This window comes from Ammospiza nelsoni, chromosome 1, assembly GCF_027579445.1.
Source record: "Ammospiza nelsoni isolate bAmmNel1 chromosome 1, bAmmNel1.pri, whole genome shotgun sequence".
In the NCBI taxonomy this organism is placed as follows: Eukaryota; Metazoa; Chordata; class Aves; order Passeriformes; family Passerellidae; genus Ammospiza; species Ammospiza nelsoni.
In genome coordinates this window covers 142,318,522-142,339,346 of record NC_080633.1, presented here as the reverse complement: position 1 = coordinate 142,339,346, position 20,825 = coordinate 142,318,522, and the positions used below count along the sequence as shown (strand labels likewise).

The 20,825-nt window shown below is 48.8% G+C and overlaps 1 protein-coding gene across 6 annotated transcripts in view; it reads left to right on the top strand.

Moving 5' to 3' along the window:
- The first annotated feature begins 8,398 nt into the window (after positions 1–8,398).
- Positions 8,399–20,825, top strand: part of FBXO32 (F-box protein 32) — a 33,648-nt gene continuing 21,221 nt past the window's right edge. For 3 of the 6 annotated variants that reach the window (XR_009417888.1, XM_059466771.1, XM_059466761.1), the window contains exons 1-4: positions 8,399–8,693; positions 11,845–11,957; positions 13,660–13,709; positions 14,380–14,472. Coding sequence is in view for 2 of the 6 variants with exons in the window: in XM_059466771.1 (XP_059322754.1) it covers positions 8,578–8,693; positions 11,845–11,957; positions 13,660–13,709; positions 14,380–14,472 (372 nt within the window). In the remaining 4 variants the exon portion in view is untranslated. Of the gene's footprint in view, positions 8,694–8,778; positions 9,542–11,783; positions 11,958–13,659; positions 13,710–14,379; positions 14,473–20,825 lie in introns of those variants that run through there. The other 3 variants (XM_059466786.1, XM_059466794.1, XM_059466779.1) reach the window with 3 other exon arrangements.

The window sequence follows — 20,825 nt, the reverse complement described above, 5'->3', positions numbered from 1 at the left end:
ATGGAACTTTCTGCAGAAATAGAGGTGAGCATCCAGATAAACTCCTGTGGGGTCTTCATTGAGACTGAGCAGTTAAGCTCTGGCTTTCATGGAAGCACCTGCTGGTGCAGGAGAGGACTTTCTCACACATGGAAAATGACCAGATCTGTAAAACAGGTAGTTCTGGGTAGAAACATCTAAGGGACAAGAGGTCAGCTAAGGGGCACCTTCAAAGCCAGCCAGGAACAGCTTCTTAGGCTGCTTCCCCCACACCACCTTCTGCAGCATGACCATGAAATGTGCGCTTGCACAGCAAGAGAAACAGCTATTTCCAGAGCCTGTGAGGGAGGGTAAATGTGCTGTGTGGTCTAACAGCAAGGAGTTACCTTTGGATTTTCTCCCTCTTCATGTTGAATGGAGGCCTGGAGCAGGCAGCATGCCTGTAATGCCCGGGCACCTTCCCAGGCCTCACCTGGGGCCACCTCTCACCTTCAGAAACTGCCCTGCCCAGGGATGTCGCTTCACACGATGGAAACAGCTGCTTTCTGCAAGCTGCTGGAGGGACAGAAGGGTGGAGATTTCACACTCCATTCCCTCCATCTGTGTTCCTACCTTCTCTTCCAGGGACATCTGTCCTCTGTAACAGGCTTGCCCTTGGTTTGCACCATCTTTCCACCTCAGAAGGCTCCAAGTCACTTTAAGAGACAGGAAAATGAAGATGCAACAAGGCTGCAAAAGGGAATACTTGACATTAACCACCTCCCTGCAACAGGCAGCCAGAGAACAGAAGCAGTTGAGGTAAAAAATTGAGGATTTGGGTGGACCAAGTTGGGTGCACTGAGGCTGTGGCCAACCAGGCAGCAATGCTTGTTACACAGGGGCCACAAAAGCCACAGAAAACACTGCAGCACCAAGAACAAACTTCAGACTTACTGTAAGAGCCACATCCCTGATCTGCCAGAGAGAGGACAGAAGAGATGAAAGGCATGGCCACTGTTTGATGTCCCCAGGATAATTACATTGTTTATTCTAGGACATCAATCCTCACTTGCACTACAAAGCCGGGCCAAGCCAACCCCCCTGCTGACTTGATCTCTTGCAGGTGTGATAGCCTCGAGCTTAGTGCCTTTCAGTGCCTTCTGCTTTCCCCAGCACTGGCAGTGCAGCACAAACACTGCTGTGGACCTTGGGGAGGCCCTGATGCTGATCCAGCTCTTGGCTTGCTTTGTGGCTGTCCCACAGAGTAACCTGCATCCTGTAGGAATGTTGCCACACTGGTTCAGATGCCACTGGCCTCTTGCCCACTACAGCTCTGTACTCCATATCCTCTGCATTGTGGAACTGAATGTCCACTACTAACAGCTCCTGACTGCAAAATTCTGGGCTTAATGCAGTGAGCAGGGGGTGGAGACACCCTTTCACATGGAAAAATATATATTTTCTATGAAATCATATCCCAAAGCCTGTTGTCAGCTACATCATGCACAGTTTACTCTAAGCAAGGAATAATTCCTAAAATGACAAGATACAAGTCCCTCGGGCTGCTCCTCTTCTCAGTTGGTTTGGTGACATTAATTTGCTGCCAGCCTCCTGCCTCCTTCAGATCTACCTACAGCACGGGGAAGAGGGAGGATGGGCTGGCCCGTTGCACACAACAAACAGAGAAGTTGGCTCTCAGACAACACCCCACTGTTTGTCTTTTGTGCATGGGGAACTGCCAGTACTATTGTGGCTTTCTCCTCTCTATTGTCAGTCCTAAGCACATCACCGTGTGTTTAGGGGTACATTCCTGTGAATCGAGGTTCAGAGAATCATCATTTTACTTCTCCTAAATGTTTTTTATTTTCACACCAAACCCTCTTACAGGTATTTGCCCAGGAAACTGTATTCCTCTCCCTCTGGTTCCCAAGGAGCTGCTGCTCAGCACTGCTCCCATTCCAGTGTGGAGCAGGCTTCTCCCCTGAGATCAGGTAACTCACTCAAGGTACAGCAGCTGCGGACTGCCCTTGGGGCCAGTGTCCTGGCTTAAGTTCCCACTAGTGACTAACACAAATGGCCCTCTCACCCCAATATCAGAGGCCTAGATCCCACCCAGAAAGTTAAAATTTGAAGCTCAGACTTTCAAAGGCAACAAAGAAAAAGTTTGTCATTCTGACCTTGCCCAGAGCTGCCTCCCTCAGCCCTTCAGCATCCTTTACTAAGTGTCCTTGTACTGCCAGACCCTTGGAGTGAGTCGCTGGAGGATGCATTCAGCGACTCCTCGACCTCACCTAACACTGGAACCTGCTTTCAAAGTTGAGTCATGTCCCAGCACCTCCCTGCAGGCTGTGCAAAGGAGAGGCTGGCTTCTGCACTTCCTTGCATGCCAGCTACCTCCTGGATGAGTACATAAGGGCTAATGGTCATGAGATGGGCAGGCAGGAACTGCTGTGATTTCATCGCAGCTGTGACCTGATTCACCCTTCATCACATCATTTACTCTGCCACTCTGTGGAGCGAGAGTCATGAGACTTGCCTGCCTGGTATGAGGATTAATTCCCAGCAGAAAATGCTTTGAAGATGAGAAGAAGAGCAGACATTGCCGGGTGCCGCTGTTGCTGTTAGACCTGTGCTCAGCCCAGGCCTGGGTAATGCTCACATCAGGATTCCATGGTGAGAGGCATTTGTGCCATTGGTGTCTGTGTGACATCCCTCTCCTGAAAGGATCCCAAAGGAATTCACTGTTGGGTGCCTCAAAGGACTCAGATCTACCAGGAAGTCTCCAGGAGGTTACTGGGCAGGGGCATGAGGGTCGCCTCCCATGCCTAAGGACAAAGGAAGGCCTGACCCAGGGTAGAGCTACTGAATTTTTTGAAAGATAAGGCTCCACAGGACACCTCTGAGCATCCAGAGAGTCTCAGGGTAAAGCCAGTTCCCCTAAATCATCCCTGGAGCACACAGGCCAGTGAGCCAAGCTTATTTCTGGCATTTGCTCTCAGTCAGCGAGTTGTTACTTTCAGGGACAAAGAGGTGTGGTAAAATAAAGCTTGGGCCTACCATGACTCACTGACTCAAGGTGAGATGCCATTCATCATCACTGCATGGCTTTCCCAGATGGCAAAACCTCCCACAGCACTGTGAGCCACAGCACACTGGGAATGACATGGGCATGGAGGCCACCAGACCTGCCTCTTTAAGGAAGTATCTGTCAACTGGATCATTTTTAGGGAAGAGGAATTGGTATGTTTCTGAGGTTTGAGAGCACAGGCTGCCACAGCCAAACATGGCTTCCCCACCTCTCTGTGTCAGATGGTGGGAGCACACTTGGGATGGCCGGAGTCCTGAATGGGCAGGATCCTGTGAGGTGTAGCAAGTGAGGGTTTGCTGCCCAGAGTTTGTTCTGAATAAATGTTTCTGTCTTTATTCTCATAAGGGTAATGCATCCTTTAATGCATACATTGATAATGTGATGACACATCAATAATTCTCCCGATGTCCACTTACCTGTGGGAACCCACATGGGTCACAGCATCACCCATGGCCCTTCTGCAAGCCAGTGCTGCCAGGTTTTGTTCTGCACTGCCCAGTGCAGCACCCTTCACCCCCAGCCTCAGCCCATTTTTGCAACCAGAGCTGATTTGCACTGTTAGCTTTCCCCTGTGGTATCTGTATGTGCTGACCATAGAGGTTGATGTTGAGATACTGCTGGAATAAAGTCCTCACCACCCTCCCATGCAGACTGGCAGCACCGGGACTGCATGCACCACCACAGCTGCAACCTGAGACCACTTTGCAATGCCACCCTGAACCAGCTTGTCCCCAAAAAACAGGGATAGGGTTTTTTTCTGAAACTCTGGTGTGGTGAATTCCCCCTGGTTCCAACCAGCACTGGGCAATGGCAGAGCCACCCTGAGCCGTTCCATGTTTATCCTGAGATAAAACTCATTCCTTGGCAAGAGGAGCCCAGCCTTGAAGGGGTTCAAGGTGGGGGAAGTGGGTTGAAGGCTGGACTCCAGGAGGGCATGTAAGGGGCTGCTTTGATGTCTGTGCAACATTTGATGTCTGCGCACACACATGCACAGCAGGCAGCTCATGCAGCTGGCTTCCACAGCTGCCAGCTGTGATGGACATGCTGCAGCAAGGGACCCACAGGAACCACCACACTGCTGTAGGATGGGGATGTTCTTTCACAGCAAAACATTCTGCTTTTAATCCCTCTGCTGCTGATACCCAGGTCTGTAAACACGGGGCCATGACTGGATACAGGTGTATCAGCTTTGGGCAAAAACTGAGGGTGATGCCTCCACCAGCTCCTTTACAAATCCCTGCACCTTCCCAGGTCAGCACATGGGTTTGGCCCGGCTCACTAACCCCTGCATACCAATGGTCTGTGGAGAACTGAGGGCAGTGTTCAAGCACCTGTGGTAGCTGCTAAGTAAAGGCTGAAGTAAATAAAGGAGGCTGCCCTACAACACACCAGTGTGGAAGCACACTGCCGGAGACGCCCTCGAGAAAGCCACCCCTCCATGACCTGCTCCTTGCAGACCATTGCTGCTGTGCCCCACAGGAGGAGGAGGAGCAGAGCAGCTCAGCCACGACAGGATCCATTCTGGCCTGCAGGAAAAGGGTCTCCAATTTCCTTCTGTGACACCATTTCTACAACATCAGTACCTGCAGTGGGCCCAGCCTGGCCAGCCCTGGCTCTGCACCTGTATGTCTGCACAGTGAGCTTCACTCTGGGCTTTTTTCAGTCATAAACATTTTTTACCATTGAGTCAGGCTGCACTACAGTGCCAGTGGTGGCAGCTCTCCTGCCACAGCATGTTCAAATCTCTAAAGGTTTTAACACACCACCTGCTCTGTTGAACCTGTGGCTCTCACTGGGTGCTGGTCTGACATGGTGCCTTCAGTCAGCAGCTGACTGCCTGTTGCAGCTCCCTGGCTGCTCACAAGGGCTGATGGTGTTTGTGGTTACTGTGACAGACCACAATGGCTTTTTAAAAGGCAGGAGAAATTAAACCTTGCATCTGCCTTTCCTAGCACTCACTTCTCTCCTCACCCCCTTCTGCAGATCAGACCCAACTGCACTTCAGAGTTGCCAAGTGATCCACATTTTTATGATGTGTATTTTCAGTGACAGTGACATGTGACAATATTTTCAGTGACATGGATCTGCCTGGCTGAACCCACTGTCATGGTTTCATCCTAGACAGCAACCAAGCCCCAGGCAGCTGCTCACTACTCCCCCACCAGCAGCATCAGGGAGAGGATTAGAAGGGTAAAAGCCAGAAAACTTGTGGATTGAGACAGAGACATTTTAATAAGGAAAGCAAAAGCCAATTACACAAGCAAAGTAAAACCAAGAATTAATTCACTGTTTCCAATAGGCAGCCAGGCGTTCAGCCATCTCAAGGAGAGCATGAAGATGGTTCCATCACACAAAACAATTATTTGGGAAAACAAACACCATCACTCTAAACACCTCCCCCTTCCTCCTTCTTCCCTCCACTTTATTTACTGATCCTGAGCATACGGTTTGGAATATCCTTTTGGTCAGTTTGGGTCACCTGTCCTGGCTATGTTTCCTCCCAGCCTCCCCTGTACACCCAGCTTCCTCACCAGCATGGCCATAGGAAAAGCAGGAACAGCCTCGGATCTGTCTAAGTCCTGCTCAGCAATAACAAAAACATCACTACATGATCAACCCTGTGTTCAGCACTAATCCAGAACACAGCCCCAGACTAGCTGCTGTGAAGGAAATTAACTCTAGCCCAGCCAAAACCACACACCCACTCTGCAGGTTAGGGTGTGGTGATAGCTGACAACTGACATTCAGGACACAAGAGATGGTCTCACCCCAAGCACCTCCACTGTTGCAGATCTGGTCTCCTCTGGAGTCTCCTGATGTGTGGAGGGTGGTGTGACCTGCAGTGATGCTGTTGAAAGATGCTTAGGGTATTTAAACTGCAGAACAAAAAAGCCAGAGATTATTTTGCAGCTCAAAACGCTCTTGCAGCTCAGGTATCTCCTGACACTCAAGAAACAGCTGGCACTGCCTGAAAGAGAAGGTGAGACCACTTCTCTGTAGAAGTGGATTAGCTGGGCAGAAGGAAGAGGCCTCAGCCCCAGGGCCTTCATATCTGGATTTTAACTTCACATGCACTGTGGCTCACCACTGCTCTCAAATACCCTCTGTACCACGGGGCTGCCAGAACCCTTCAGATATGGCTGCTTTCAGCTGCTGGCTTTTCACTCATCCTGCCGCTGAGCTATTTAACACCCACACAGGTGAGCCACAGCAGGATGGGACATGGGGTGGCCGGGGCAGCCAACACCCTGGGGTGAAGCTCCCAGCATCAGTGGATTCAGCCTTCTCCACACCTCCAGGGCTTGTTTTTATTGGTGTTTTTCTGGGTTTTTGAGGGTAAATATGTAACACTGTCACTTGTGAGCAGCAGATGTTGCCAAAGGCCCCGCGGCGGCGGCACAGGCAGAGCGGCCGCAGCAGGACCGGATTAGCAGAGCTTATCCCCCTGGCCCTGCCGCCCTCAGCCTCAGCCCTCAGCCCTCAGCCCTCAGCCTCAGCCCTGAGCCCTGAGCCTCGGCCCTCAGCCCTGAGCCCTCAGCCCTCAGCCCTGAGCCCTCAGCCCTGAGCCCTGAGCCTCGGCCCTCAGCCTCAGACCTCAGCCCTCAGCCCTCAGCCCTCAGCCTCAGCCCTCAGCCCTCAGCCCTGAGCCCTCAGCCCTGAGCCCTGAGCCTCGGCCCTCAGCCTCAACCCTCAGCCCTCAGCCCTCAGCCCTGAGCCCTCAGCCCTGAGCCCTGAGCCTCAGCCCTCAGCCTCAGCCCTCAGCCCTCAGCCCTCAGCCCTCAGCCCTCAGCCCTGAGCCCTCAGCCCTGAGCCCTGAGCCTCGGCCCTCAGCCTCAACCCTCAGCCCTCAGCCTCAGCCCTGAGCCCTGAGCCCTGAGCCCTGAGCCCTCAGCCCTCAGGCCTGAGCCCTCAGCCCTGAGCCCTGAGCCTCGGCCCTCAGCCTCAACCCTCAGCCCTCAGCCTCAGCCCACAGCCCTCAGCCTCAGCACAGCCCAGGCCAGGCCTGTCCCCACAGCCACCCAGCCCTTCCTGGGGACTGGAGCTGCTCCAGCCACCCAGAACACCCTGTGCACACCATCCCCAAGAAACACTGGCTTTTAAAAACCAAAATGTATGTATTGAGAGACATGCACCATAGCACAGGGCAAATAGGTCACCATCCTAATACAAAATGTCCTCTATTTACGGACTGTGCAGTAGCATATTCTTAGCTGGGAAGGTACTCCCTTAGCCTGGGCTTGGATACAAAAAACTCTGTGTTTTTGACATTCAATAAATAACAGTTTTACTAAAAAGTGCTGGTACATGCATCAAATAAACTATGGGTAAACAGCATGTATATTTCACACATAACACTGTCATATATATTTATATAGCTTTCAGTCATACATATTTATCTATGAAATATGAAAATAAACAGCATGAAAATAAATATATGCATATAAATAATAGCATATGAAAATAAATATACATGAACCATTACAAGTATAATATAAATATAAATATAAATACCTATAAAGCATACGTTATATGCTTTTAAATATACATTTAGAAAACATTTCCTAATATAATTTTTTATGTAGCATTCTTTATATAGAACAAATATGTAACATTATATTTATTCTGTTTTTCACAAGGTTCTAAATTGATGTCTTCTTTTAAAAGAGACAGGAGAAATTCTGTGCCTGCCTTCCCTAGCATTTGTTTCTCTCTTTATCTGCTCCTGCAGATCGAACCCAACTGTGCTGCAGAGCTGCCCAGTGATCCTCATTAAAAGGATGACGGTATTTCCAGTGACATGGATCTGCCTGGTTTAACCCCCTTTGCAGAGCAGGATTCCAATTCCGTGTGCTTCTTTAAAGATAACTTTGCAATACTTATATTACATATTACACTAATATATACCTTTATATGGTGCAATATTGCAACACGTAAATAGCTAAAGTATATTTATGAGCCTAAGAAAACATGCCTGCATAAGTATTTATTTCTTTTGTACCAATAACTCGAATATGGGAGCCACGTATGGCATTCAGATACACTAAAACACTGTTTTTTCCGTTTGTTTGTATTCCGCACTCGACGCTTTCTACACACAACGCTGAACGCTGACAGCGCGAAGGCGCCGCGCACGCGCGCGAGGCTCGGGGGCGCGCTCAGCCGGCCACGCCCAGCGCCGCTGGCCCCGCCCCCACCCGCCCCGCCCCCACCTCGCGGGCGGGGCCTGCCCCGATAAACACGGCCACGTGCGGGGGGGCGGGGCCTGCCCGCGCTTCCGGCAACACGCGCCCGCCGCCGCCACATAAATAGCGCGGAGCGCGCCCGCAGCCACCGCACCGCTCCAGCCGTCGCTCCGGGTACGGCCCCGCGCCGCTCAGGGTACTGCCCTGCTCCGCCCCGGTCTGTCCCGCACCGCTCCGGGTACTGTCCTGCTCTGCCCCGCACCGGGTTCTGCCCAGGTCTGCTACGCACCGCTCCAGTCGCCGCCGCCGGTCCCAGTCCCGGTGTTGGTCCCGCTCTGTGCCGTCGCCATGCCGTTCCTGGGGCAGGACTGGCGCTCCCCCGGGCAGAGCTGGGTGAAGACGGCCGACGGCTGGACGCGCTTCCTGGACGAGAAGAGCGGCGGCTTCGTGGGCGACATCAGCAGGTAGCGGCGGCGGCGCGGTCCGGACCCGCTGCCGGGCGGTGCCGCCAGGGGGCGCGGTGCCGGGGCGGGGGGGCTGTGAGGGGCGGACGGGGCCTCTCACCCCGGGCAGGCTCGGGGGCCGCCCCGGTGTCGGCGGAGCGGGGTCGTTGTCTGGGTGACCCCGGCCCTGCCGGCCGAAGGGGTCGGCGGCCCCTCCGGGCCTATAGAAAGCTCCGAGCTGGGGTCCCTCAGCCCCCGGCGGGGTCCCCACGTCCCTACGGAGGCTGTTCCTCTCCGGGAGGCCGGGCCGTCCTTATGGCTGTGGAGTGCGGCGAAAAATCGAGGAGAAGACGAAACCTTGCCCTTCCCCGCGGGCACAGGGCCGTGCCCCCGGGGAGCATCGCCGGGCGTCTCCTGGGGGCCCTGGGGTGGCTGCCCACCCTCCCCCTCCCCACAAATGCTTGGGGCTTCCTGGGCTCAGGCTCGGAAGGATGATGTGTCTGAAGCCATAAATCCTCCCCAGGCCCTGAGTAATGTACCTTACGTGCTGCTTGACTAATCTGGCTGCAAAACATCAACAAACCCCCAAGATGGTGCGGGCAGGAAGCTTTGCAGAGCGTGGGTGTCGTGGGCTCCGGCAAGATCGCTCCTGTCAAAAGCAAACTTTTCTCACAGAACTCCATCTTCTCCTCAGCTGTGCGCTGCCAGGGCTGGGGTTACTGCCACGTTCCCACTGCTAGGGAAGGGTCAGGAATGCCCATGACAAAGGGACTTGGAGTAAGAGGGGATTTGCTCTGAGCTGCTCCTGAGACGCTATGGTGCAAGGAGGCTTATGTAGCAGGTATCTCCTGCTCTCTTTCACGTCAGCAGTAAGTAAAAATCAAGTTTAGGTTTGTAATTTGTAAATAGGTAGAAAAGTGTCTGGCTGATGGTAGTATGTTGGGAATACTGAATTTAGCATGGGTTTATACCTTCCTTTTCCCATTTAAAAGCAAGGAGGTGACATATTGACCCCGGGCTGAGGTCCTTGCTCAGGTCCAGATGCTCAACCTGTCAAGATGCTATGAAGAATTGTGTGGAAACCTGGCAGTACATAAACAGGGTAATAATCTGCCTCCCATCCTGGAGCTCGTCCACTGCTGCTGTTATGGTGGTTTCAGATTACAGAGTCATTCAGTAGGAAGTCAACAGGCAAGCGTGTGCTGTTGACATGTGAGATTTAAAGCAGATCCATCTTGTGCTCTTGGGCTCAGATTCTGCCACTGCATGGGGCGTGTTAACCTGACCCCCTATTGATTTTGTGCAACCATGATAAAACATGAGCTTGGATATTCCAAAACAACTTCTTCCTTGCTGCCATATTCTGTTCTCAGCTTTTGATTCCCCCCAGCAGGAAGCAGCATGGATGGGGGTACATGAGCAGCTGAGATGTTCTGCTCTCAGGTTTAGGTGGTTCTGAGCCAGCTGCAGCTGGCAGAAGTGTCTGGTTCCCCAATTTGTTGTTTCTGTGAATATTGTTCACCTTCAATGCTGCTGCTCTTCCCCTTCTGCAGTGCTGTGGTGGAGCCCATGGCAGTGGTGCCTCCCCAGAGCTCGGATGCCCTGCCAGGGGGATGCAGAGTAGGAGGAGGGTCAGAGTGCTCTGAAACTGGGAGAGGTTTCTTCTGCCTCTGGGGCCATGCGCAGGTGCCAAACCAGAACACCCATCTGGATCATGCCACAGGGGATTTGGGTCTCTCCTGGCACTGAAACTCTGACTTGGTCACTTGACTTTTGCATATGCTGGTGGTGTGGCCACACAGACAGCCAGTAAACAAAGGAAACAAGAAGTCTTGTCCCACAGGTTTAATTCCTTTACAGGAGGCCATGCTGAATAGCTGTCAGAGGTGTGTTTGGTATGGTGCTTGTGTTTGGGTTTTGTTTGAGATTAAGCAGTGTAAACACATGGCCTGTACAGGAAGCTTCCTGGCTGTGCAAGGGTCCTTGTGGCTGTCTCAGAGGAAGCTTCCCAGGGGCTGAAGCAGCAGCACCATGTTTTGGCACCTGTCAGAGCTCCAGGGCTGTCTGAGCCACAGTGGCTGAGAGGTGCTTGGGACCCTTCTTTGAGTTTAGGCCTGCATGCAGCCATGCTTCATCCCTTGCAAACTGCTAGAGCAGTGGGGATGGCTCTGTTTTGTTCTCCTGGATACATGGCCTATCTTCTTGGCACCTGTGAGGCACCCAGCACGGGCAGCAGGCTGTGTGCTGGGCCTCTGCTGAGAGCCCCTGGTGCTGCTGCCCTCCCCTGCCACCCCCAGGGATCTGCTGGGAGCCCCTGGTGCTGCTGCCCTCCCCTGCCACCCCCAGGGATTTGCTGGGAGCCCCTGGTGCTGCTGCCCTCCCCTGCCACCCCAGGGATCTCTGCAGCAGTGCTGTGGCTGCCCAGGGGCTTCTTAATTTCAAGTTGTGGCTTGGATCTGCTGATTTGCAGGTCTGCAGTATGTGGGGGTGTTGATGCACAGCCTCTTTATAGCTAACCTTTCATTGCCCTTGAAGGAAATGAGGGGTTATAGCTCCCTTCCCTAATAATACAGCTACAGCAGAGCTCCAGCAGAAGCAGGCAATGGGCAGTCTTGGCCAAGAGATCCTAGCTGTTAACTTGTGTAGTCACTGCTATGCAGGGTCTGGAAAACCATCAGGAAAGTCTGAACCTCAGCTAAGCTTTTCCTGTAAGCTTGAAATAGTATTTTGTGGGAACTCTTTTGTTAATAAATATTTTGAGTACATATATATGTCTTCAGGGATGTCTAAATATGTCCTTCTGTAGCAGACTAACTGGCTCAGAGCAATCTGCTACCTACACTGGGAGGATATGGTGTTACTTAAGGATAGAAATAGGTTAAAGAGTGGAAAAGAACATTGCTCAGCAGTGTCCCAGCATGAACTGTGTAATCTCTGTTACCTGCTCCTGTCATGGGTATCTTGGCTAGCCCAGAACTGAGGCACCAGAGGTTCCTTTGAAAATACCAATACTGGATGTTAAAACTATGCAGATTACTTCTCAGGGGCAGCCTGCAAGAAGGCAGCTTTGGAGGCCACAATAAAAACCTATCTTTTTTTTTCTCCATGCAGGAAACATAGTGTTCAACAGAATGCAGAACTAAACAGAATCCTTGCTTTGTGTCATTCACAGCTTTTGTAAAAAAGATGATCACAACAAAGAGAATCTCTTCAACAGCATAAACTATGATGTTGCTGCCAAGAAGAGAAAAAAAGATCTGCTGAATAACAAAGCCAAGACTCAATGTAAGACATCTTTTTGGACTTTTATTTTAAAAAAGTTGCTGCAGAAGAATGGAAAATGCTCCATATCTATGTTTTTAGCACAGTGCACGAAGAGCCTTCTAGAGCCTTGAAGGGCTTTGCGCCCATGTTTGACCTAAGTAGAGAACTTGGATTCAGTTTAACATGGAGATTTATGCCCCTGTTAGTAATCCCTGTTCTGAGGAGTTGTGCTTGTTGTGTTCAGATTTTTGTCATTTGTTTGTCAGGAGGGTAATTTTTTCCTATGGTACATTCAAATGAACCAGTTCCAGTATTTTCCCCCTGTAGACTTCCTTGTGCACAACAGGCTAAATTTATTCTTCCTTCCATATGCATGTTGAGCACTAATCTACATTACCGGAGGCTACAAGCCTGAATGTAAGCTTTGATCCCATCTCTGTGTGCGGAGTGCATGAAAAATGAAATAAGATTTCAGCTCACTCAAAACAATAGAAGGCTTGAAATCTTTCTGTGTGCACAGCGAGCAGCCGGGGTCTCAGCTGGGGCAGCACCCGGGGGAGCCTGCAGGGACAGCACGGCCTGAGTTGGGCTGACTGCAAGATAGGTACTGCAGTTACATGTGAAGGCTACAAATGTAAACATAGCCAGAGGAAATGACTTGCAATTCCCACACTGCTATTAACTCATTGTGTATCCCCCAGGATTTTGGAAACTGTTGCCAAAAGTTGGCCCCTCAGTGTATTCAGTTCTCAGAACAAACAAATGTAACCATGACAGTTTTTGGCTGGATTCTGCTGTGACCTACCATTGAAAAGGGCTTGATGCAGGGTCAGCATGCCTGTAACTGAGACTGGGTCTGTCCTTGGACTTACAGTACCAGGCAGGAGTACATTCCATAGCTCCAGTTCATTAATTTGCAGGTTGCTTTAGGAGTTCAATAATTTTCTTTATGGAAAGGAGTCCAGCAGGGTGGGGAGGAGAATTTTTTTAATACTAACAGTTAAATTGCCAGTGTGTGGTGGAAGTAGGGTCAAAAGCCCATGTGAAAATGGAGTGGGAGAGGGACTGAGCAGCATAACTGCTTATAGTACAGGCTCTTCTGCAAACAGAGTTAGCTGTGTGTGCTGGGTATTGGGAAGTTATTTTGGGGAATGGATGGGACAACTCCCATTCTGAGGGAAGGGAGGGGCAATTAGAAATAGGAAAATTTTGGTCCCACATAGGTTTTTCTTTTTTAGCAAGTTAGCTGCAAGTATAAGCATGCTCCTCTGAGTCTGACCTCACTGCTGAAAGCTCTCTTACATGCCTGGTGTCTCATGACATTTTTGCTCAACTTCAAATTTGACATACAATCCCAAGCCTGTAACCAAGATAATAAATAGTTAATAAAATCAATAACACCAAAACCTGGCTGTCAGCCACACTTACTGTCTGGGACCAAAGAGGAGGTGCTATGGTATATCTGTGGCTGGGAGATTAAACATTTACAGTCTTGAGCTGTGTCAATGAAACAGAAGCCTTTTCTGAGGCTTAGGGCTACAGTCTCAAATGAAGCTGTACAGAAACAAAGCAGCTCAGCAAGTTGCTAGATTTGGTTTCAAGTGTGGTGGTGTAAACAAAATAATTTAATTTATAGTAAAAGACAGTGGATGTTATGAGCGGAACAGGGATACAGCTCTCTGAGGTGGAAGATTAACTGAGTGAAATGTCTTTGTTTAAACAGATTTTCACCAGGAGAAGTGGATCTATGTTCACAAGGGAAGCACAAAAGAGGTGAGTGCCTCTCCAGGTTCTTTGTTCTCTTTTCTACTGATTTTTACGAGCAGTGGAAGATCCTGTGCTGATGTAAATCAGCAGAAGCTCTTAAGAGATAAGTGGAAGATCTGGCTTGTGGCTGGAATTTCAGTAATGATTTTAAGCCCCTATCAGGGATCCAGGGCTTGATGTACAAGGCTTTGTACATGTGTTTAAAATATGACTTGTTTGCTTCCTTCATTTAAAAAAAACCAGCCATTTGCAGGCCAAGCCATAATACTGTTCTTGGCTTTCACCCAGTACAGTCCTAACATGGAAAATCATTAGAATTTATCACAAGGGCTCGCTTGCACTCATGGAGAGAAGCTGCTGTAGGAGGCTGCTCTGAGCTCACACTGTGTATTGAACCCCAGGAATGTGTGGCTCATTCTCCCATGTAAATTCATGGGTCATGAGCAGAGCATGGGTCTCTCTTGGGAAACCACCATAGTCTACACTGGGCCGTGCCCACTCTTGATGTCAGTAAGAGCAGCTCAGCAGGAGCTAGGCCTGCCTCCTCTGGCTGTGAGCTGCTCCCATGGTCTGTACCCATCAGCTTGCTAAAATGAGTGGCTCTGGGTCAGGTCTGCCTGGTGCTGGCTGGACTCAAGTGTGCCAAAACATGATCCAGAGTGTTTCTTCTTCTCAGCGCCATGGTTACTGCACCCTGGGAGAGGCCTTCAACCGCCTTGACTTCTCCAGTGCCATCCTGGACTCCAGGAGATTCAACTACGTCGTCAGGGTGAGTCCAAGGCCAGGGCTTGTTGTGATGTGATGGAGGCTCTGCACTGAGCACTAGTTGGGTAATGGGAAGCACTGGCAAAGAAGAGATGTCTGAGCATGCAAGTGGGTGTGTTAGGCTTTTCTGCATGAAGTATGGAAGTTTTGTGTATGGATAGATGCACAAATCTTGTCTTTAGTTTATTAAATGGAAAGAAAGGAAAGTGGTGATAATGTGGAAGATGAGTTGTCCTTACCCTAGAATTCCTACTACTTTTCAATTGTGTCATTCACTTTTGAAACCCAAAAGGCTTGGCTTCTAATTCCTGAGTTGTCAGTTCAGTTTCTGAAAAAGAACATGGGCTGTCTGCAGATGCCAGAGGGCACTGGAGACCTCTTTGCTCCAGAAGCTCCACTCTGAGGTGTGTGGAGCCTTGTCTCCATTGATGTGGTACAGGAGAGACTCAGGAGAGCTGAGCATTTTTGGAATGAGGGGATGGGCTGAACCTTTTGGTGGCACTGATCTTAACTTCTCTGTTAAGGATCACAGTTGCTCTTAGTCCTTTGTGACTGGCGGTGGTTTCAGTGGGTGAAACATTTGTTTAGTCCTGACAACATTGGTTAATAAAGGAGTCATCAGCTTCAAGTTTCCCATGCTCTGGCTTTGCAGAATAGGTCAGGGCTTGGTGTGGCCAAGGAAGGAGGTGGTAGTGGTTGGGGGACCTACTGTCCTGAGAGCTGTGTATACTTGTATGTTTATCTGCATGTGATCTGCAAATTGATCTTGAATTTCAGAATGCTTAGCAAGATTTGGAATTCAATAAGGTTTTAAAGAGTTATTAACTTGAGGCTGTTTATGAGCAGCTCCTTTTCATGCCTTGTGAGCAGCTGATCACTGGTGAGGCAACAGCTGCTCAGGTGTTAGGTTCTGGAGCAAGCAGCAGTGGTATTGCTTTCCCTTTGAGTCCAGTGTCATGAAAAGTGTCTAAGGAAGAAATTATCTGAACAGGCTCCCCTTGATTTGTTCACCTAGGTTGTCCAGGTGACAAGTCACCTGTGGGAACTTCTGTCACTCTGGGAAGGGTACAGGCATTGGGATGATGACCCACTGGCTGGATAGGAAGGGCAGTCACTTGGATGTCCCACAACAGGAGTGGTGGCAGGGAGTGGGGACTCTGGGGGAGGCAAAGCAGGATCCAAGTCATGTAAACTCAGGCTCTCCTAACTCTGCTGATTTTGGGACAACTTGTTTTCCTGCCTGTGCAGAAGTGCTCACCAGTGCTGAGGTAGTGGAGTTTCCTGATCTTGGAGAGATATATATACACACACAGCCGTGTCATCTTCAGGGGGATTACTGGAGAAGGAACACTTCATGCCAAGGCCATAACCCTTTAGTCAAATATAAAGAAGGAATGTAAAATAAAACTTGTTTAGTGCTGCAGATATCCCTTTGGCAGACTTTCTTATGACAGCGAAGAACTCCAAAGACCTCTGCTAAGCATGACCTCAGGTCGTGCTGTGCCACATGATGGGCCTCTGCTGCTTGGCCCAATGTGATAGGTGTCTCATATGGGACTGCAAAGGTGGAGCACAAGTCCCACTAAATTTTTTGAAGAGCAAATTTAAATTTCACTTAAGTCAGTGGGGTCTGGTGGGGGAGCTCAGGCTGACCTTCTTCTGTCTTTTTCTCATGAGGACTACATACACAGCACATTTGGGATGCTTTTATAAAAACAACAGTTTTGAAAGCTATGGAAGCTGACATGTGTCCTTGTTTCTACAAATTACCTCTCTTCTGAGCTTTTAAGAGTAGCTTTCCCCCAGTAGTTTTACAGATACAGAGAAGTATGAAGGTTTCTAATTGAGGTTGACTTGTGGTTTGGCAGTTGAAAGAAGATCTTAAACCTGGTACCATGGATCAAACTGTAAAATTGACTTCTTAAAATGAAAGGCTTGTATCAGCCAAGTCTCCAGTGGATAGTAGCTCATAAAATGCCTTTTATGCCAGATTTACTCATGAAAAGCTCTGCCTAGATGTGGATCATGTTTATGGTCTTTGCAAGTCACAGGCCTCCTAAAGCACATGGATGGGCAATCTGTCACATGGAAAATGCCTTGAATATTGGCAGGCAAAACAATTTTCCTTCCCTCTCCTTGTTCTCTCTAGTTCCACTCCTTGCTCAGGGTACCTGATACTAATGTCATGCTACTTAATTCATCAAGCAAATGCTTTTCAAAGAGGGGAGTTTGGTTTTGGAATTGGAGGCTGGGAAAGAATATGACAATGTCTGTAGGGGAAGAAAGGAGAGAAACAGCTGCAGGTTTGAGGTTCTGCTGGCTACACCCAAGCTTGCCCTATAGAGACATAAGCTGCATCACTTGCTGGTAGCAAAATGGGCTCTCAGGCTTAGCATGAACTTACCTTTCTGAGCTTCTCCAAACTTAAGTGAACAGTCCTTAGTGTCTTCAGTACTTGCTTTCTTGTTACAGGAGTTTCTGCTTTAGATACAGCCAAACCAAGTTCTTGGAGTTTCTAATGGTGCCCAGATGAAACGGGCACCTCCTTCAAGTGGGGTGGAGGTATGCTGCAAGAAACTTAGCAGGTATTTTTCATGGCCAAATACCATCAGCTGGAGCCAGTAAGTCCATGTAAGTGAAGCAGAAGAAATTTTCTTTGAACATCAGTCTTATCCTGATGGTCTGCTGGTACAGCTCTGGAAGTGCCAAGTTACAGGTGTTGGTGTCATGACTTGGTCCTTGCTGATCCTTCAAATTAGTGCATCTGCTTCCATGTTACAGAACAGTCAGTGTTCCCTTTTCAGGGCTAATAAGGAAGTGTGTGATTGACCCAGAGGACCCAAACTGTTTTTGGTCTGAAGTAGCCCTGGTTTCTCAAAGCCCTGGTCTTAGAGGTTTAATGAAAAGACTGGAAGCATTCTGTAGGCATAATTAATGGGAGCAGAGATAAAGGTGCCTGCAGCCCAGAAGTTGGTTTTCCTTCAGGAACACTGTGTTCAAAGACAGGTTTTGCAGCCTGCTTCTTCAGAAAGGGATTTCTCATGTGATGATTGTGTAGTCTCAAGGAAAGGTGCTGTTTCTGGTCATAAAAGCTTAGGTCATGTTAAGCAGCCTGGGCACAACTCTTGTAAAATAACATGATCTAGGTTGTGTGCAGCCTTCTAAAGTAGTCTCTTAAATTTGTTTCTTAAGTTTTAATAGAGGTTAGCTCCAGGAGTCCTGGATTTGTGCTGTCCTGAAGGAATATCAGCTGGATGCTGTCTCATGGAGATCTGTCAGCGCCTGCACTGTAAATCATTATAACTCGCCTTGCCCTGGCTCCACCTGTCAGCTGACAGCCAATGTGACATTGCAGCCACCAAAAGTGAAGGACTAGGAGAGCAAGGTGGGGCTAGAGGAGGAATTTTTCATTTTTTCTGAGCAGTCCAGATGTGAGGAGTCACATCCCCAACCATCAGGAACTTATGGATCCCCACAAGGTGCAGTCCAGCTTTCATATAGCTGGCTTGAGGTATTCAGTGTGGAATTTGCACTTCAGTAGTTTGAGACTTGTGATTTTAATCACTGCAGAGCCCTTCCCTTTTTCAGTCAAGGTTGTACTCTCCTGCTCAGCACAGCAGGATGTTTGGCTCTTTGTGCTGTAAGCCCCAGCAGTGCTTATTTGGGGTGTGGATTGCCTGCACACCCCTGGGTTGAACCAAGACTGTGGCCAAAGTGCCATCTGGCTGTAGCAGGTCTGAGCAATGCTGCACACAGTAGTCATGGGTGCACAGCAGTGTTTTCATGGCCCTGAAGCAGGAGCCCTAGTTCCCTGCCACATGGCACTGTTCTGTTCGCTTTTTTCTATCTTGTGCTTATGGGAGGAGAAGGATCTGCTCTGCTGCTGAAGCTGAGAGACTTTGTTGTGCTGCTGCTCTAGATGGATGGCTGGTGGGTTTGAGCAGGAGCCCCACTGCACTCAGGGGAAGTGAGCAGGTTCCTGCCATGCTGGGTGGGCTTTGGGATAGCCTACTGTATCTCTTGCCTTTTCTCTATAGTTCTGGCAAACCTCTAATAGCAAATAAAATAGGGAGGATTTTTTTTGTGGAGCTACCAGGTCAGTTTTCTCAAATTCTGAGGAGCTGAAAGAGTGAATTTGGATCTAATGCCCTCTTTTCCAGAGGTGTTGCAGACTTCTCAGCTCCAGTTAAAACTGGCTGGAATGCAATTACTTAGTGTATTTGAAAAGCAGACCTTTTAAAATTGCTCTTAACCTTTCCCTGTGCACTCTCTCCTACCATCTGTCCCTCTCAGTTGAGCGTGGGCTGGACTTAATGCAGCCACATCATAACACAGGCTTGCAGCTCTCTGGTCTTTTTACCCTACTCAGCATTAATCTGAATTCATCTGTCTGCTTTAGTCTGTATTATACAAGTGGCAACATTAATTTATTTTTTTTATACTGCTGTAAACCCCAATTTGGTAATCCATTAACTGAGGTCGTACTTGGGGACTGTGCCAACACTAAAAGACCCCCCAATGCACTGGAGCATTTGGGGCACAGATGAACTGTACTGCTTACCTGGTTTTTGTGTATTATATGAGCACAGAAGAACAAAATATCTTTTGATTTGGAGGACTAGCTAGTTGTTTCAGTCAGTGGTCTCTGGGGAGTGGAGTAGCCCTAGAAGTATTCACAACATAGTTTTCATATGGAATTTCATCCTGTGTTTATTGCTGTAGGAGAAGGGAGGTGACACATGATATCTGAGCTGGTTCACTGAACATAAATTGAACCTTGGTAAACACAGACAGGGCAAATTTGAATCTGTTCCTTTGGCTAAATTAATTTTGTACCAATTTAGTGTTCCTCAAGGAACTGAGATTTTTATCCTCATTGTTCTAAAAGAACAGCCCTGGTGTCCAGCTCCTCTGCTATTACATTACATGATGCTTATCGCTGTGTGCATTTTGGTGTTTTTAGTAAGGGGCACAATGTTGCTAACACCCAGCGTGGAGGAAACTGTCTCTGTGCCAGCTCCAGAACAGTGCAATCTGGAGACAGCAGTTGTTTGTGCACAGACAAGCTGATCTGGGTGCATGTGTGGCCACTGTACAGATGGAGTCTGGCAAATTGATCACTATAATCAAAGGTCTGAAGGCTAAACAGTTTAGGGTAACAGAGTACTACAGACTACTGTGGGACATTGGTTGAGTTTTTTTCCTACTTATTAATCCAGTATTTAAAAAAATAAGGACCTTTTATAAACTTTTCAAACATCATGCAAGCTGCCTTGTATTTAGTTATTGTGGTCTCATTTAGCTGATACAGCCAGAAAATCCACTGATGCTTGTGCACCAAATATTCCCCAACTCTCCTGCATCTTCCATTTCCTCCAAACAAGCCAAGAAAACAAGCAGCCTGTCCTTGACAGGACTTAGTGCAGGTCTTTTTTCATCTTGGAGTTTTTTTTGGTCATGTGAGGTGCAAGATATTAATAGAATGTAAACTCAAAGCCATCTGATGGTGGTGTTGGCCTGGATATTAAACAGAAGAAGAGATAGGAGCAGTGAAGTCGCCTCAGTGACCAAAGTGGCAGTCACATGCCAGTGCCCCAGATGAGCAGGGCAAGCTGCAGTAATACCTCTCCCTCAGCTCCCACTTCATGGCAAGCTGCCGGTGACTTTTTGGATGCATTCCTGTCATTCTTACAGCAGGGCAAACAGTTCAGCTCATGACTTATCAAGTCTAGTCAAAAGCCATCTTAGTTACTTGACACAAGTAGTTGCACCTTCTCTGGACTCTGTGGTGCCAGCAACGGATACTGGAGCTGCAGATGATAAAGGATTAATAAGCTGGTCATGTGGCAATGTGTTGATTGATTTGTAGCATAAAAGGTTTTTCCTTTCCTTTCTAAATTAAAACAGAAGTCTATGTACATCCAAAACAAATGGACTGACACGTGGGCAGGCTGTGCATTTATATAATGTTGGGGGAAGGGAGAAAGGCTTGTAAGATCACAGGCCACATGTTCTGCAGAGCATGTTCCATAGGAAATTTCCCCAGCTGTCTTGTGGCAGCAATAGGGAAGAGAGAGTATCCTTCTGTTAACAACTGCAACCCAAATTCACTGCTCAGCTTGCCCAAGAGTCACGAGGTCAATGATGGGAAGTAAATTCTAATTGAAAGTAAAAGCAAGATTTCCATTAGGGAGGTTAACCAGTAAACAGGGCAGACAGGGAAAGGTGGTTTGTTACTGTGGTTGTTAGAGCTAAACAAGGAAGGAGACTTTGGGAGGGAAGGGGTTTGTTGTGGGGAGGATTTTTGTTCTTCCTACAGTACTGAACCTTTCTGTCGTGGCGACAGCGCCCTGACAA